Below are 16289 nucleotides of genomic sequence, written 5' to 3' on the forward strand. Positions count from 1 at the left end.
CCCATGCAATATTGTGGACATACTTTAAAGAAAGCAATATTTTGGACATATTTATACTAAAAATATGTTATTTGATATAAATAAATATAAATATATTTGATGTTTATTAAACCATGCCTTACCACAGTGCCTTCTATCTTGATATCCTGTCCTTAACATAGTTCCCTTGGCTGGACTCACTTTTTTACCTTCTCCTTTCCTCCGCCTTTCTCCCCATCTCCCTCCACCCCGTTTTTTTGATTCACCAAGAATCCATGATACTGGCATGTTATATTGGTAACATGTGGTTACTTCTTTTTTCATATTTAGGATTGGAAATATGAAAGAGGATACACTATATTGAAATTTTTAACATTTAATTTTATAATAATTTAGTAGAAGAATGTAAATGAGAACTTGTCTCATATAATTTGATAATGTTTGTAATCTATAGAAAATATATGTTCTCATGAACAGAGATTGAATAGAAATAGATATCTAGGAGTTAGGCAGACCTGATCTTCCCCTTGCCCGACCTGGAGCAAGTTACCCCCTCAGTAAAGCTAAGTTTCCTTGGGGATGATAAATTCATAGGGACCCCAGGATTCTGTGGGCTGATGCAGTTAAATATGTAAATATGTCAGAAAGCATGACCTTTGTTAACGGTTGGGGTGATTATAAAGGGCCAGTTTCAGCATGGTAACTATTAAATCTAGATTTAAAGTATCAATTTAATTGGTCATAAAAATGGAAAGACCAGACACGATCATCTTCAAACAAAAAGATTGTACTTCTGTTACTGTTGGAAGGGTGTGTGTTGTGTGTGTACTACCTGAATTTATCCCATACAAGGATAGCACATGTAATTAGCATAGCTCAGTGAGATTTCATCTTTACTTTTGAAGAATAAAATGAATGACTTTCAAGAATTACTGTATTAGGTCAATGACAGTACTTTGTTTCAGCCAAACAGTTAACCAGACAGAACCAGTAATGAGGTTCTCCCCAGTCTGCCTCGGCTGCATAAGAAACCATTAATTGTAAGATGTTGTGTGTGCAGCTGAGCCCCTGAGCAACACCACGGAGTCAAGGGTCGAGGAATAACTGACTCCACTGTACCCTGATTACTTAGCTGAACATTTCCACTCGTTTAAGAAGGATAGTATTTCCATAGCGTTGTGATAGGTTTTAAAATGCCACAAGATAATCGCCACTTCTGAATTGGTAAGAGATACCCACCACTTATAAAGGTGTATCTTTGATCTTGAGTGGGTTTTTACTGTGCAGTTTTATCTGCATGAGCAAATTGCTCAAATAACACTTTTTCTCTGTCCATGGGTAGGTCATTCAAGGGGTGTCCACATTGCAGTGGCCTGAGATATCAACCCAAGGACCCTTCCCTTTTTTCCTTAGGCACACAGAATTTCTGGTATCCCTGCATGCCTTGGATTTGCATTTCATAAAATAAGCATTTGTATTTCATTGTATGTAAATGCTAAATTATGGAATTTTAAAGGGAAATCTCAACAATTGATTGTGTGATCTTTATAATATATCTAATATATCCATATTCTAATATATATGTTATAAATTTATATATTATATATACTAGATACATAGTATATATTAATTTATAATTACAAATTATATAATATAAATTATTATAAATCAGTATATATTAGAAATCTTATTTCTAATCTATCCGATGGGTATATTATAAATCAGATTGTCCTGATTTTGTTTTTTCTGTGATGATTTCCGTTGTCTTTAATTAGAGGTAGCATGCGTACAGGCCTGGCCAATTTTTTCAGAAAACGTTGTCTTGAGCTCTGTAGTAATTATATGATCAGTCCTGGTTGTAGACATTTAAAATGTTGGATTTACAATTTTGGTTTATCTTTGTTTATTACAAAATGCATTTCTATTCGATAGAGAACTTTAGGTCTTTTTAAAGTAGTGCTATTAGATCTCTTTAATCATATATTATAAAATTTACAATTTTTGATCCCAAGTCAGTCATTTAGTACCTGCTAGGTTCCAAGGTGGCTAGTTGGATTCTATTTGTGAGGAACTCACTGCACAACCAGAGAGGAACTGTTCTGAAAGAATATTGTAGTTTTTTAAAGCCATGATAAAATACTAACCTGTGATGATATAGCAAAGTGTGTCCAGGCCAGACTGTTTGGAAAGGTTATCAAGGAGATCAGACTCGATTTTTCTAGAGTTATGATCACAAACCTAACTTCATTTGCTTATGTGAGGCAAATGCTGAAATTGTTTTTCTCTTTGGGAGATGTGACAGTGATGTCTGGGGTGCTGCTTTTTTCCCCTAGTGCCCTTAGTACGTTGTTTCTCAGAAAACTCAGAAATGCTATTTCAGAAAAAAGTTTTACAAAATTGCACCACTTAAAGGTATCTTTCATTAGAACTCAGATGAGCTAAGACATTTCCAAATTTGTGGGGTGGGGGGGTTGTTTGTTTTTAATATTTTAGGTTTGGGGGTACATGTGAAGTTTTGTTACGTAGATAAACGTGTCATCGAGTTTGTTGTACACATCATTAGATCACTCAGGTATTAAGCTTGGTCCCCAAGAGTCATCTTTTCTGCCCTCTCCCTCCTCCCACCCTCTCCCTTCAAGTTGATCCCAATGTCTGTCCTTTCCTTCTTTGTGTTCATGAGTTCTTATCATTTAGCTGCCACCAAATTTGTGTTTCAAAGCTTAATCTCCACCTCCGTTGTAACTTAAAAAATTACCGGGTACATGTATTCCTGTTTGTTGTTCTGCACGTATTGGCAGATAACTGCTTTGTATACATTACTGTGATGGAAACCTTTTCTGTGAGCAGGTTTGGTGTTCGGCTCGACCGGGTACCTGCACCACCGCTGTGCGCGCCTCCTTAGTGAATGTATTGCTCACTGTGCGTTGTGGCTGCTGAGCTCATGTGTATGACACGTATTTGTTCTTTCTTTTCAGGTTATCACCAATCTAGTGAAAATGTTGAAGTCCAGAGACACTAGGAGAAATTTTTGTCCTCCAAACCACTGGCTGTCAGAACAAGAAGATATTAAAGCAGATAAGGTGATATTGAAAGATCTTTTTAATATTTATCATTAAAAATATACGTTCAGCTTGTGTTTTTCTGGGGGAGAAGAATTAAGCCCTTAAAATTATTTTTTTATGACTTATACGACTAGTAACGATAAACCTTATTACTAACTCTTACGCCAACTTCTTTTTTTTTTTTTTTTTGAGACGGAGTCTCGCTCTGTCACCCAGGCTGTAGTGCAGTGGTGCGATCTCAGCTCACTGGATTTTACGCCATTCTCCTGCCTCAGCCTCCTGAGTATCTGGGACTACAGGCGCCCGCCACCTCGCCCGGCTAGTTTTTTGTATTTTTTTTAGTAGAGACGGGGTTTCACCGTGTTCGCCAGGATGGTCTCGATCTCCTGACCTCGTGATCCGCCCGTCTCGGCCTCCCAAAGTGCTGGGATTACAGGCTTGAGCCACCGCACCCGGCCTACGCCAACTTCTTAATGGGACATATAGTAGTATCATTGACTTAAAATTATATTCTGAGTTATCCTCAATTTTCCTTTTTAACCTGAGATTATATTAAAGTCTAATAATTCTTTGTTGAGGTTGAAAAATACTTTGCTTTTGTTAGTATTAATGTATGTCTAGTACTTAAAAGAGATGGATCTTGTGCCTAATTTTTGTGTTTTTTTTTTTTTTGAGACGGAATCTTGCTATGTTTGCTTGTGGTGGCCTGAAGGGATCCTCCCACCTTGGCTTCCCAGAGTGCTGGGATTACAGATGTGAGCCACTACACCAATCTTTTATCCTTGATTTTCTGAAAGAACAGACACAAATTTGAATATTACTAACACTTATATCCAAAGCAGATTCAGTAGTATGATACGTTAGTAAAAAATTTAAGTGGCCAGGCGCAGTGGCTCATGCCTGCAATCCCAGCACTACGGGAGGCCTAGACAGGCAGATCACTTGAAGCCAGGAGTTCGAGACCAGCCTGGCCAACGTGGTGAAACCCTGTATCTCTACTGAAAATAAAAAATTAGCCGGGTGTGGTGGCAGGCACCTGTAATCCTAGCTACTTGGGAGGCTGAGGCAGGAGAATCGCTTGAACCCGGGAGGCGGAGGTTGCAATAAGCTGAAGCTGTGCCATTGCGCTCCATCCTGGGCCACAAAAGTGAAACTGTCTCAATAAAAAATTAAAAAAAGAGGCCGATCATGATTGCTCACTTCTTTAATCCCAGCACTTGAGGAGGCCAAGGCGGGCAGATCACCTGAGGTTGGCTAAGCTCGAGACCAGCTTAGCCAACATGGCGAAACCCCGTCTCTACTAAAAATACAAAAATTAGCCAGGTGTGGTGGCAGATGCCTGTAATCCCAGCTACTCAGGAGGCTAAGGCAGGAGAATCACTTGAACCCAGGAGTCAGAGGTTGCAGTGAGCTGAGACCGCGCCATTGCACTCCTGCCTGGGTGACAAGAGTAAAATTCCGTCTCAAAAAAAGAAAGAAAAATGAAAGAAAATACAAATATTATCCGGGCATGGTAAGTGTCCCCCTGTAGTCCCAGCTACTGGGGAGGCTGATGTATGAGAATCCCTTGAGCCCTGAAGCGGAGGTTGCAGTGAGCCGAGATCGTGCCACTACACTCCAACCTGGGTGACAGAGCGAGATTCTGTCTCAAAAAAAAAACAAAAAATGTAAGTGGTGTTAACAGAGGGACATAGGGTATATTCAGTTTTGTTCTTGAGAAAAAGTCATAACTGGATTCATTTCAGATTCTTGGGAGTAGGAGTAGTGGAGGGTATAAAAGAAACCATGTCAGTCAGGCACGGTGGCTCATGCCTATAATCCCAGCACTTTGGGAGGCCAAGGTGGGTGGATTGCCTGAGCTCAGGAATTTGCGACCAGCCTGGGCAACATGGTCAAACCCAGTCTCTATTAAAATACAAAAAATTAGCCGGGCATGGTGGTGTGCGCCTATAGTCCCAGCTACTTGGGACTGAGGCTGAGGCTGAGGCTGGAGAATCGCTTGAACCCAAGATGTGGAGGTTGCAGTGAGCTGAGATCGCACCACTGCACTCCAGCCTGGGCGACAGAGCAAGACTCCATCTCGAAAAAGAAAAAGAAACCATGTCACAGAAATATTAGAGGAGAGAAAGCAGGAGTGTTTTAGAAAAATTTTATAAGCGTGACTATGTCCTCATGAGGTATTTGGTAGTTAAGCCTGTTGCCTCTGACTCTGCCCACTGGCAAGGTATAGCAATGGTGGCAGATCCTGCGGCAGTGAATAGCTCCAGGACCCAGGCCGGGGTCACTTCACAGCAAAAGAAGCAGTCCTGGCACGGTGCTTGGTTCCAGGTCTGGGAGGACCCTACACACTGGGTGTGGAGTGTTCTGTCATGCTGGAGAGCGAGGAAGCCATTGCAGGGTGGCTGGGGCTGGGAGACAGGGTTAGGAGCCTGTCTGTAGCTGGTCATGGGCGGAAACTGGAAGCATTCATGAAAGCAGCTAACTCTTGAGTTTGCAAGGACACTAACAAAACCCTTCATCGTCATATTTGTAGGATGCAAAGGAACCGTCTCATTATTTTGAATACTGTTTTGAAAAAAAGAAGTACTCAAGCATTTAACCCACCTTTCATTTATAAACTGTACCTCAGGCAGAACAGATAAGTGATGATGTGTGATCTTTTGCATAGAAGTATTCCAGCCAATACTACATGAAAATGATTTTTGCAAACTGGAATCAGCCTGTTGCAGGCTCTGGTGAAGGAGATGACCAGGGCGGTGCCACTCCAGGTGCAGCACTTGTCTGGGGTCTGCTGGTCTGAGATGGTGTGTTGGCTTCCCAGGAGAGGAGGGTCTGGGCCCAGAATGCAAATGACTGCACCTCTTTTTTACTCCAGAAAGTTGTGCGATGGGAAGATGTCAACTGAACCCAGCAGTGTGTTTAGCGATTTAATTGATTTACATTTTGGCACAAGTCCCTTATCTCATCACCAACTGGTAGTATACAGTGCACACACCCACACTCGAAGTAGGTTTCACCTCTGCAGTGATAAGCAGAGATGGGGGCCTCTCGATGAATGAGCATCCCACGACCTAGGAAACGTTCTCGCCAGAACGTTAAATCTAAATGTGGTGGAACCTCTACATCTAACTACAAAATTACAGGAAACAGAGCGGTCAGAAGTACATCTTTAACAACACCATGAGGGTGCAATTAGCAAAATCTAGATTATGGGCAATTTTACAGGATAAAAATTCCTTCATTAAAAATTGCAAGGGTGGCTAGACGCAGTGGCTCACACCTGTAATCCCAGCATTTGGGAGGCTGAGGTGGGCGGATCACGTGAGGTCAGTTCGAGACCACCCTGGCCAACATGGTGAAACCCCATCTCTAAAAATACAAAAGTTAGCCGGGCATAGTGGCATGCGCCGGTAATCCCAGCTACTTGGGAGGCTGAGGCAGGAGAATCGCTTGAACCTGGGAGGCAGAGGTTGCAGTGAGCCAAGATCAGGCCACTGCACTCCAGCCTGGGCAATAGTGAGTGAGACTCCATCTAAAAAGAAAAAAAATTGCAAGGGCCAGCTGGGCGTGATGGCTCATGCCTGTAACCCAGGCACTTTGAGATGCTGAGGCGGGTGGCTTGCTTAATTTCAGAAGTTCAAAACCAGTCTGAGCAAGATAGCAAAACTCCATCTCTACAAAATATACAAAAATTAACCAGGTGTGGTGGTATACACCTGTAGTCCCAGCTACTCGGGAGGCTGAGGTGGGAGGATCGCTTGAAACCAGGAGGTAGAGGTCATGGTGAGCTGAGGCTGCACCACTGCATTCCAGCCTGGGTGACAGAGTGAGATCCTGTATCAAAAAGTAGAAAATTGCAAGGACCAAAAATAAGGGATGAGAGGAACTGACAGATGAAAAATAAGAGAAAATATACTATGTCTATTTTATTTGAATACTGCCACAACCAAATGGAAAAAAAAACTAGAAAGTGAATCTTTGATGATAATTTTTAAGGTGATCTATTTTGCTTCATAAAGCAATTATATTGTTTTACTATGTTTAGATATTATGCATCATTAAATAAAACAATTAGAGATTTCTTTGGGGTGTATTAGAAAACATAGTTAACTGTAGAAGTATGAAAGGACAGCCAGAGTGAGAGAGGACTTGAAAAGGTAGTCCAAAAGGGGACATGAAGGTATGAGGTCAGAGAGAGGGCCCAGTCCATAGTAGAGAAGTGTCCAACACCAGTTCTGTTCAAGTGTGATCAGGTCAAAGTGTGTGCTAGAGCACAGGGGAGTTCTGAACCAGGATTGCCCCCAACAGGTCACTCAGCTCTATGTGCCAGCATCCAGACATGTGTGGAGGTTCCGGCGGATGGGAAGGATAGGCCCGCTGCAGTCCACCCTGGACGGTGAGTTCTCTAGGACACAGGGTTACTGAGGTATGAATTACACACTGTCACATTCACTCCTTTAATTTACAGAGTAGTAAACTCATACAGCATGTCACCCCCACCAGGAGCTACCATGTAGAAAAGTCATCACCCCCAAAATTGCCTCTAGCTCCATTGCAGCCACCTCTTCAGCAGACACCCATTTCTGTTTCGTTCTGTCACTTTGCCTTTTGCAAAAGGCCTCCAAGGGGAACCATGCTGTGTAGTCTGCTCCTGGCTCCTTTTGGTCAGCACAGTACATTTGAGGGTGCTGTGTGGGTTGATTGCTCCCTCTGTTGCTCAGCTGTATTCCAGTGTGGGGATGCACCACAGTTTGTGAATCAATTAATTCGTTGAAAGACATTTGGCTTCTTTTTTTCAGTCTCTGGGAATGTGAGTACAGCTGCTATAAACATCTATGTACAGGTTTTTCTGTGAACATACATTTTGTTTGACACGGAGTAAGTTTCACTGGAAGTAAGAATCCTGAGACATTTGGCAAGTTGATGTTTAACTTGATGAGAAGCTGCAGAACTGTGTTCCAGGGTGGCTGCACCGCTTTGTGTTCAGACCAGCAATTAATGAGAGCCCCTGTTGCTCCCAGTCCTCACAGGCAATTACAGTTGTCATTTTAAAAAGAATTTTGTGGGCTGGGCGCGGTGGCTCACTCCTGTAATCCCCAGCACTTTAGGAGTTCGAGGTGGGCGGATCACGAGGTCAGGAGTTCAAGACCAGCCTGACCAACATAGTGAAACCCCATCTCTACTAAAAATACAAAAAAGTAGCTGGGCGAGTGGCGGGCACCTGTAATCTCAGCTACTTGGGAGGCTGAGGCAGGAGAATTGCTTGAACCCAGGAGGCAGAGGTTGTAGTGAGCCGAGATCACGCCACTGCACTCCAGCCTGGATGACAATACAAGACTATATTAAAAAAAAAATCCATGATAAAAGGTGGGAAATGATATCATATTGTGGTTTTAATTTGTATCTACCAGCCAACTAATGATATTCAGCATCTTTTTCATGAATTTGGTTTTTTCTTTTGTTTTCTTTTTTTTTTTTTTTTTTTTTGGAGACAGTCTCACTGCGTTGCTCAGGCTGGAGTGCAGTGGTGCGATCACAGCTCACTGCAGCCTTGACTTCCTGGGCTTCAGCGGCCTTCCTGCCTTAGCCTCCAAAGTGGTTGTGACCACAGGCATGTGCTACCACACCTGGCCAATTTTTAATTTTTTTTTTTTGTAGAGTTGGAATCTGTATATGTTGCCCAGGCTGACCTTTAACTCCTGGGCTCAAGGGATCTTCCCACCTTGGCCTCCCAAAGTACTATGATTACAGGTGTGAGTGACTGCACACTGCCTGTGAACATGTTTTTTAGTTATTGAATTTTGAGAGTTACAAAGCTATTCTGGATATGGTTTATCAGATATGTATTTGCAAATATTTTGTCCCAATCTGTGGCTTGTCTTTTTCTTTTCTTAGCAGTGTCTTTCAAGGAGGAGAAGTTTTAAATTTGATAGTCCATTTACCGTTTTTTTCTTTAATGAATTTGTGTTTTTGATATGATGTCTAAGATACCTTCACGTAACACTTTACTTTTTTCCTTTTTTTTTTTTTTTTTTGAGACAGGGTCTCACTGTGTCACCAGGCTGGAGTATAGTAGTGCAGTCGCAGCTCACTGCAGCCTTGAACTCTGCAGTCTCAGGCAGTCCTCCCACCTCAGCCTCCTGCATTGCTGGGACTATAGGCTTGTGCCACCATGCCCAGCTAATTTAAAAAAAATTTTTTTTTGTAGAGGCAAGGTTTCTCTGTGTTGCTGAGTTTCTCAAACTCCCGAGCTCAAGGGCTGCTCTCACCTCAGCCTAGGATTACAGGCATAAGCTGCCATCCCCAGCTCCTTGAAATGAATTTTAAGAGGCCAAGTTATGATTTATTGTTGGAAAGGAATGGGATACGTGTTTATTCATGAAATACTGCCTGGGGCCCACTGTGTATACAACCTTCTCCCAGGTACCATCTCATGCACACACGCCTGGTCTGGGAGGAACGTTGTTGCCTTAGTAGGAGGAAAAGGACATGAAGGTGGTCGGGGGTGGCCGGGGCACTTGCCACTGCCGAATCTGGCTGCATTCGGGTCTCACCGCGAGTGCTCAGCCTAGCTGTGCACTTGAGACGTGCTAGACAGCTGGAGCGGAAGTGTAGTTCTTGATTAGGACATCTTTAATATTCGATCAAGGTGTGTATTTGGGGAGCTGCTGAAGACTTCTGTGCTGATCCTGCACTGTGCGTGGCTCATGGGTCTGCCTGAGGCAGGGATGTGTTCATGGAACTGGATTTAGATAAATAAGTTAATCAGGATGATTTCATGAATCTTCACCTTAATAGTTGTCAGTGGGAATGCAAGGGAAAGTGCAAGTGAACTAATTAAGATTTTAAAATGTGTTGTAGTGGGTTTGGAGTCCCCGCCGCTGTCTGTGTCTGAGGAAAGACAGCTTGCCGTCTTGACAGAGTTGCCTTTTGTGGTTCCATTTGAGGAACGAGTAAAGGTATGCAATTTGGTTTATTTATTGTCACTACGTATCATATTAGTGTTAAGAAATTAACACATCCACCAAAGAAATCTCTAAAGGTGCCTAGTGCCTAGCTGATTACATAACATACTTTTCTCATTAGGTTGAAATAGGTAAGAATGATTTATAAAACCCAACTAGATACCTCTTTTTACAAACTGGAAGTATTTTCTTAGTTACAACTGGTGGAAAGCCCTTTTACACTATAGATTTCTTATAACAAGGGTCTAACGTCATTTTTCTCTATTAAATTTTGCATTGTTTGGCCAGGGACAGTGGCTCATGCCTGTAATCCCAGCACTTTGGTAGGCCGAGGCAGGCAGATCGAGCCCATGGGTTTAAGACCAGCCTGGGCAACATAGCAAAACGCTGTCTCTACAAAGAATATAAAAGTTAGTTGGGCATGGTGACGTGCACCTGTAGTCCCAACTACTCGGGATGCTGAGGTAGGAGAATCATTTGAGCCTGGGAGGCAGAGGTTGCAGTGAGCCAAGATGGCGCCACTTATACTCCAGCCTGGGCAACAAAGCAAGATCCTATCTCAAAGGGGGGAGAATATTTTGCATTGTTTTTGAAAATGTCAATTTTTTGTGAAGATACACTTCTGTACATTCATGTTTAAGTTATTTATCAGAAATGCTGTTTTATTTTTATTTTTCTGAGACAGGATCTTACTCTGTCACCTGGGCTAGAAAGCAGTGTTGTGATCATAGCTCACTGCAGCATTAAACTCCTGGGCGCAAGCCACCATCTCACCTAAAGTGCTGGGATCACAGGCGTCACCTGCTGCACCCGGCCTGGAAACACAACTTTTTTTTTTTTTTTTTTTTGAGATGGAGTCTCCTCTGTCGCCACTGGAGTGCAGTGGTATGATCTTGGCTCACTGCAACCTCTGCCTCCCAGGTTCAAGCGATTCTCCTGCCTCAGCCTCCCAAGTAGCTAGGACTACAGGCACGTGTCACCACGCCTGGCTAATTTTTTGTATTTTTAGTAGAAACGGGGTTTCACCATGTTAGCCAGGATGCTCTCGATCTCCTGACCTTGTGATCTGCCCGTCTTGGCCTCCCAAAGTGCTGGGATCACAGGCGTGAGCCACCACGCCCGCCACTTTACTTTTTATAAAAGAAGAAATGGACAAATATCTTAATTCCTTGTCTGCTGTCTTTGATGTACAAAACTTTGTTTATATATATTTCCAAATTTTAAAATGTTTTGTTTTTATTTGTCAACTATTTTTGCCAAATTTCTGAAGATTAGCTGGTTCCGTTCTCCAGTAATGGCTTCAAGAGTGTATTTTTTAGGCCTGTACACTCTGTTTATGTGGTGAACAAAAGAGTTTCTTTTGAAGCTGTTCGTGTCCCTTCACGAAACCGTCCCTGCACGTGCGTACATGCACACACACTCTCTCTCTCTGTGTCTCTCACTCACTCACATAATTCCTGAGCTCCCTCTACTGGATTTTTAACATCAAAAAGATTATTTGAATTTTGTCATAGAGATATTTCTACTAGTGTTAGTATACAGCTTTTACAAAGCTGTTCTACCTAAGTTTTTATAAAGGATTTATAAATGAAAATACTCTATAGCATGGGGTTTTAATTTTAATTTTAATTTATTTTATTTTTGAGACAGTCTCACTCTGTCACCCAGGCCTGAGTGCAGTGGTGCAGTCTCAGCTCACTGCAACCTCTGCCTCCCGAGTTCACGAGATTCTCGTGCCTCAGCCTCCCAAGTAGCTGGGATTACAGGCATGAACCACAGTGCCTGGCTGGATTTTTTTAAGTTTATTTTAAACTGGGCAAAGGAGCAACATTTGAAATATTTAAATATGATATACATTATATATTATCTATATATTTATTGATAAAAATCACTATTTGATACCTTAATTATTAGCATTTATTTCAGAATTTATGAAGATACAAAGATAAGATTTAGCAGTTTATTCTTTGGTAGCTTGTAACAGGTCTTTTGTTCCTAATAACCTTACAGCTTTCCTTGTTTGTTAGATCTTTCAGAGGTTGATTTATGCAGATAAGCAAGAAGTTCAAGGAGATGGTCCATTTCTGGATGGAATTAATGTCACAATAAGAAGAAATTACATTTATGAAGATGCTTATGACAAACTTTCTCCAGAAAATGGTATATATAATTCTCTAGATGTATTATTTGGCAGGTGGAGGCTAGGGAATTGCTTTAGAAAATGGTGGTTGTTTAAAAATTAGTGTCCATCATCTTGTTCCATGATGACTTAAAAACTGAAATGTGCGGCTGGGCATGGTGGCTCACACTTATAATCCCGGCACTTTGGGAGGCTGAGGCGAGAGGATTGCTTGAGCTCAGGAGTTAGAGGCCAGCCTGGGCAACGTACTGAGACCCTGCCTTGACCAAAAAAAAAAGTGAGCTTATCTGGGTATGTTAGTGTGCTCCTGTTGTCTGCGCTCTGCAAAAGGCTGAGGCGGGAGGATGGCTTGAGCCTGGGAGGTCAAGGCTGCAGTCGAACCCTGATTGTGCTACTGCTCTGGCCTTGGCAATAGAGCCAGACCCAGTTTCCAAAAAATAGTATAGCAAGTCAGATTTGGGAGACATGTTATTAAGTAATATTTCTAAAATTGACAGTTAGTACAACAGAAGCCTTTAAAAAATATTAATTATTTTTAAAGGGCAAGAAAGTAACCGGTTCCCCACCTCCCAAAGTCTGCCCCAAAAATTTAGTTTGCAAGCTGTCATTCTAAAAATCTCGATGGCAGCCATTTACGTTCTGTGTTTTTGTATAAATGTTTATATAAAATCACAAATTGTAAGCCAAATTAAATATACTAAAATAAATGCCATTGCAATCTAAGTTTCTTTATAAAAAGATAAGTGTGCTTTAATGACACTGCCATTAGTAAAGGAGGATTATATTGTAACAGCAATTTGGATAGCATTTGGAGCTCACTGGCACATTTTGTCTTACGTTAATATTTGATACTTAGTCTTCAAAGTTTGTGTGCTATTAATCTTTAATAGCAGTTTTAACTTCGAAATATTGTGATTATGATAATACATTAATTAAATGTTGGTCAATGCCAAGGGGATTAAAGTGAAAGCTTAGACTGGATCTGAAATTAAAAATGAAATCATCTTACCCAATTTTTGGAAGGCGATAGGTTGTCTGATGTGAAATGACAATTGCCTTTTCTTCTAGGGGAGCAACTTAATTTTCTTCTAAGGAAATGAAACCTGATTTCTAGTAATTTTTATTGCTTACATAAAGAGCTAATTTTGTCATAATATTGGAACAGTGGAGGAAAGCTAACATCAGTTGTTTCCTTACTCTATTTCAAGCTTTTATTTTTTTCACACAATTTACTGTTGCCATTGAATCTTTGCCATGGCCCTCTGATGCCGAGTGTCACCAGCTGAGACCGAGTGAACTCAGGTCTGCGCACAGGCTGCGGCCTCTCCGCAGGGCCAGGCTTCCCTTGCCTATCTGATTGTGTTTTCAGAATATTTGGTGTAAATGAGAGACTCCTAATCTAACTAATTGTCTAATTGAGAGATGTTTTGGGGTCCCACAGTACCTTATAAATCAATTCTTAATAGTTCTTGTGTTGTATTTTTATTAGCAGATTTCATGTTCATCTCTCCCACTTGACCCTGAAGGTTTTTACAGCTTGGGATGGAATTGTTTATTTGGTGTACACAGCTGGTGCTCAGTAGATGCTTGTTCAATTTGTGGTTGAATCCCAGGGGGAAAAAAATAGATGTGACAAAATAATGAGTTTGCCAATGATTGTGTAGTGTTTAGAGAAGAGTGCGCCGTTTAACGTCGAAGGGCCTTATAAGAGGCAGTTCTGGAGTGGCACCTCTAGGGGAGGAGCTGAGTTTGTGGGTGAGGGGCGCTCCGAGGGCGCAGGTGCTGTGGTGCGGGGTACTTGCAAGTAGGGGGCTGTAAGCTCTTCAGCCAGAGTAGAACATGTTTCTTATTTACCAGCAATTTAAAATTAACTTGGCCGGGCGCGGTGGCTCAAGCCTGTAATCCCAGCACTTTGGGAGGCCGAGACGGGCGGATCACGAGGTCAGGAGATCGAGACCATCCTGGCTAACGCGGTGAAACCCCGTCTCTACTAAAAATACGAAGAAAAACTAGCCGGGCGAGGTGGCGGCGCCTGTAGTCCCAGCTACTCGGGAGGCTGAGGCAGGAGAATGGTGTGAACCCGGGAGGCGGAGCTTGCAGTGAGCTGAGTTCCGGCCACTGCACTCCAGCCTGGGCGACAGAGCAAGACTCCGTCTCAAAAAATAGTAATAATAATAAAATTAAATTAAATTAACTTTAAAACTACTCCATGTAGATGATTCTTTGATGTTACTGTCCAGTTATAACAAACCTCAAATTTCCTAATGAATCCTTAAGCTTTAAAAATTATTTAAAAACTGATCATACCCCACCTCCCTAAATGCATGCTAATAATTGCATTGAAGTTAAAAGATTTGGAAGAATCTTCTCATAATGTTTATACCATAATGCTTAAAATCTTTATAAATGTTCTCAAGTACTATAGGAAAGATTAAGCCATGTGTTAAAATGTGGTGTTTTGCTAGGCAAATATAGTAAAGTCAGATATCTCAGAATCATTAATGTACTTGTGAGAGAATGGTTTGAGGTGCGTTTTTGACTAATAATTTACATTTAATCAACTAATGTGATTATTCCACATACCATCTAGTCATTCAGCGAACCCATGCTTTACGATGCTGGTCTGCCTCATCTCGGAGCGGTTCTCTGAAGTGTGCATGTTCGCCCCGTCACCCATAAGCTGACTGAGTGGAATGCAGAGAGGCTGACGGCTGCCCCTGCAGTTGGTGCTCAGAGAGCAGAGACGGGCTGGGGCCTCACAGGAGTGCCCACGCACTCCCTGCCTGCACTGCATTACCTTGTTGCAGTGTGGAATATTGGGAGAAATCGTCACATTTCCTCATGGGATTGCTGTAAGAATTATAAAGTGGGTAACACAGTTCCCTTGGGGCCTGGAGCTCACACTGTCATTGACTCTTGGGTGAGAATGAGGCAAAGCTGGCTCCGCGCTCTGCTCTCATCATTCTGGAGAGCCTCATTTGTCTGCTTTTGTTGGTTGGTTACTTTTATTTTATTTCATTTAATGGGCAGAATTACCATTTCTTCCTGAAGCAGAGGAAATTTCTTCCAGAAGCAGGAAAGCAAGCTGGAGCCAAATGGCTTAGATGTGTTTACCTGATTCCCAAGGGTGACACGGACACTGACCCAGAGGTTGGGTGGCACAGCCAGGCAGCACTGCCTCCCTGCTGTTGTGCAGAGTGGCCCCATCTTGTCCATTCAGTCAGCGACCATTGCTCAGTGAATGGGAGCTTGGTATGTGGTGGCTGTAAGCCTCAGTCAGTCCAGTAAATTGTATTTGCCCTACTTGACACATATCATAGACTCTTTACACTCCAGGTACTGAAACTTCAAAATTACTGACGTGTACATAGCAATGTCGGGATAAACAGGGTTTTGAGGAGATTGCCTGGAGCCTGTATCAAGCATTCTGCTAAACCACTTTTCCAGGATGCTTCTAAAGGTTATGTGTCCCTTGAGATGCTCCAGGGCGGATATGTGTGGGTGACTGTGCACCAAAGCCGACAGATGGCAGCAGCGCGTGGGGTCTGTGAAAGTATCGAATGTACGCTACGTGCTGGTGCTTCCCCTGACTTCATGCAGCAGCCTCTTCTCCAACTCTCGCCTCTCCTTCCCCCTATCTTTTCCGCAAAGCACCTGTAGAACTTTCTTACAAAAAGATAAAGGACGGTTCACTTACTTCCCCAAAGCTGTTCTCTGATTCAGCCTGTTTATCAGGTCACATCTTAACTTGGTCCACCTTGTGGTTTTTTTTGGTTTTGGGTTTTTGTTTTTTGAAACGGAACTTCTCTCTCGTTGCCCAGGCTGCAGTGCAGTGTCGCGATCTTGACTCACTGCAACCTCCGCCTCCTGGGTTCAAGTGATTCTCCTGCCTCAGCCTCCTAAGTAGCTGGGATTACAGGTGTGCACCACCATGCCTGGCTAATTTTTTTTTGTGTTTAGTAGAGACGGGGTTTCACCATGTTAGGCTGGTCTCAAACTCCTGACCTCAGGTGACCCACCTGCCTTGGCCTCCCAAAGTGCCGGGATTACAGGTTCGTGCCACCGCACCCGGCCTGTTTTTGGGGTTTTTAAATTTTTATTTTAGAGATGGGGGGTCTCGCTTTCACCCAGGCTGGAGTGCAG

General features: G+C 42.5%; 1 protein-coding gene across 2 annotated transcripts in view; it reads left to right on the forward strand.

The window, feature by feature from the left end:
• UBE3C (ubiquitin protein ligase E3C) overlaps positions 1-16289 on the forward strand; it is a 139620-nt gene that overhangs the window by 78867 nt on the left and 44464 nt on the right. For both annotated transcript variants that reach the window (XM_023225329.3, XM_023225330.3), the window contains 4 exons: positions 2955-3059; positions 7350-7437; positions 9903-10000; positions 12034-12166. In XM_023225329.3, coding sequence (XP_023081097.1) covers positions 2955-3059; positions 7350-7437; positions 9903-10000; positions 12034-12166 — 424 coding nt within the window. The remainder of the gene's footprint in view (positions 1-2954; positions 3060-7349; positions 7438-9902; positions 10001-12033; positions 12167-16289) is intronic.

This window comes from Piliocolobus tephrosceles, chromosome 8, assembly GCF_002776525.5.
Source record: "Piliocolobus tephrosceles isolate RC106 chromosome 8, ASM277652v3, whole genome shotgun sequence".
Lineage (NCBI taxonomy): Eukaryota > Metazoa > Chordata > Mammalia > Primates > Cercopithecidae > Piliocolobus > Piliocolobus tephrosceles.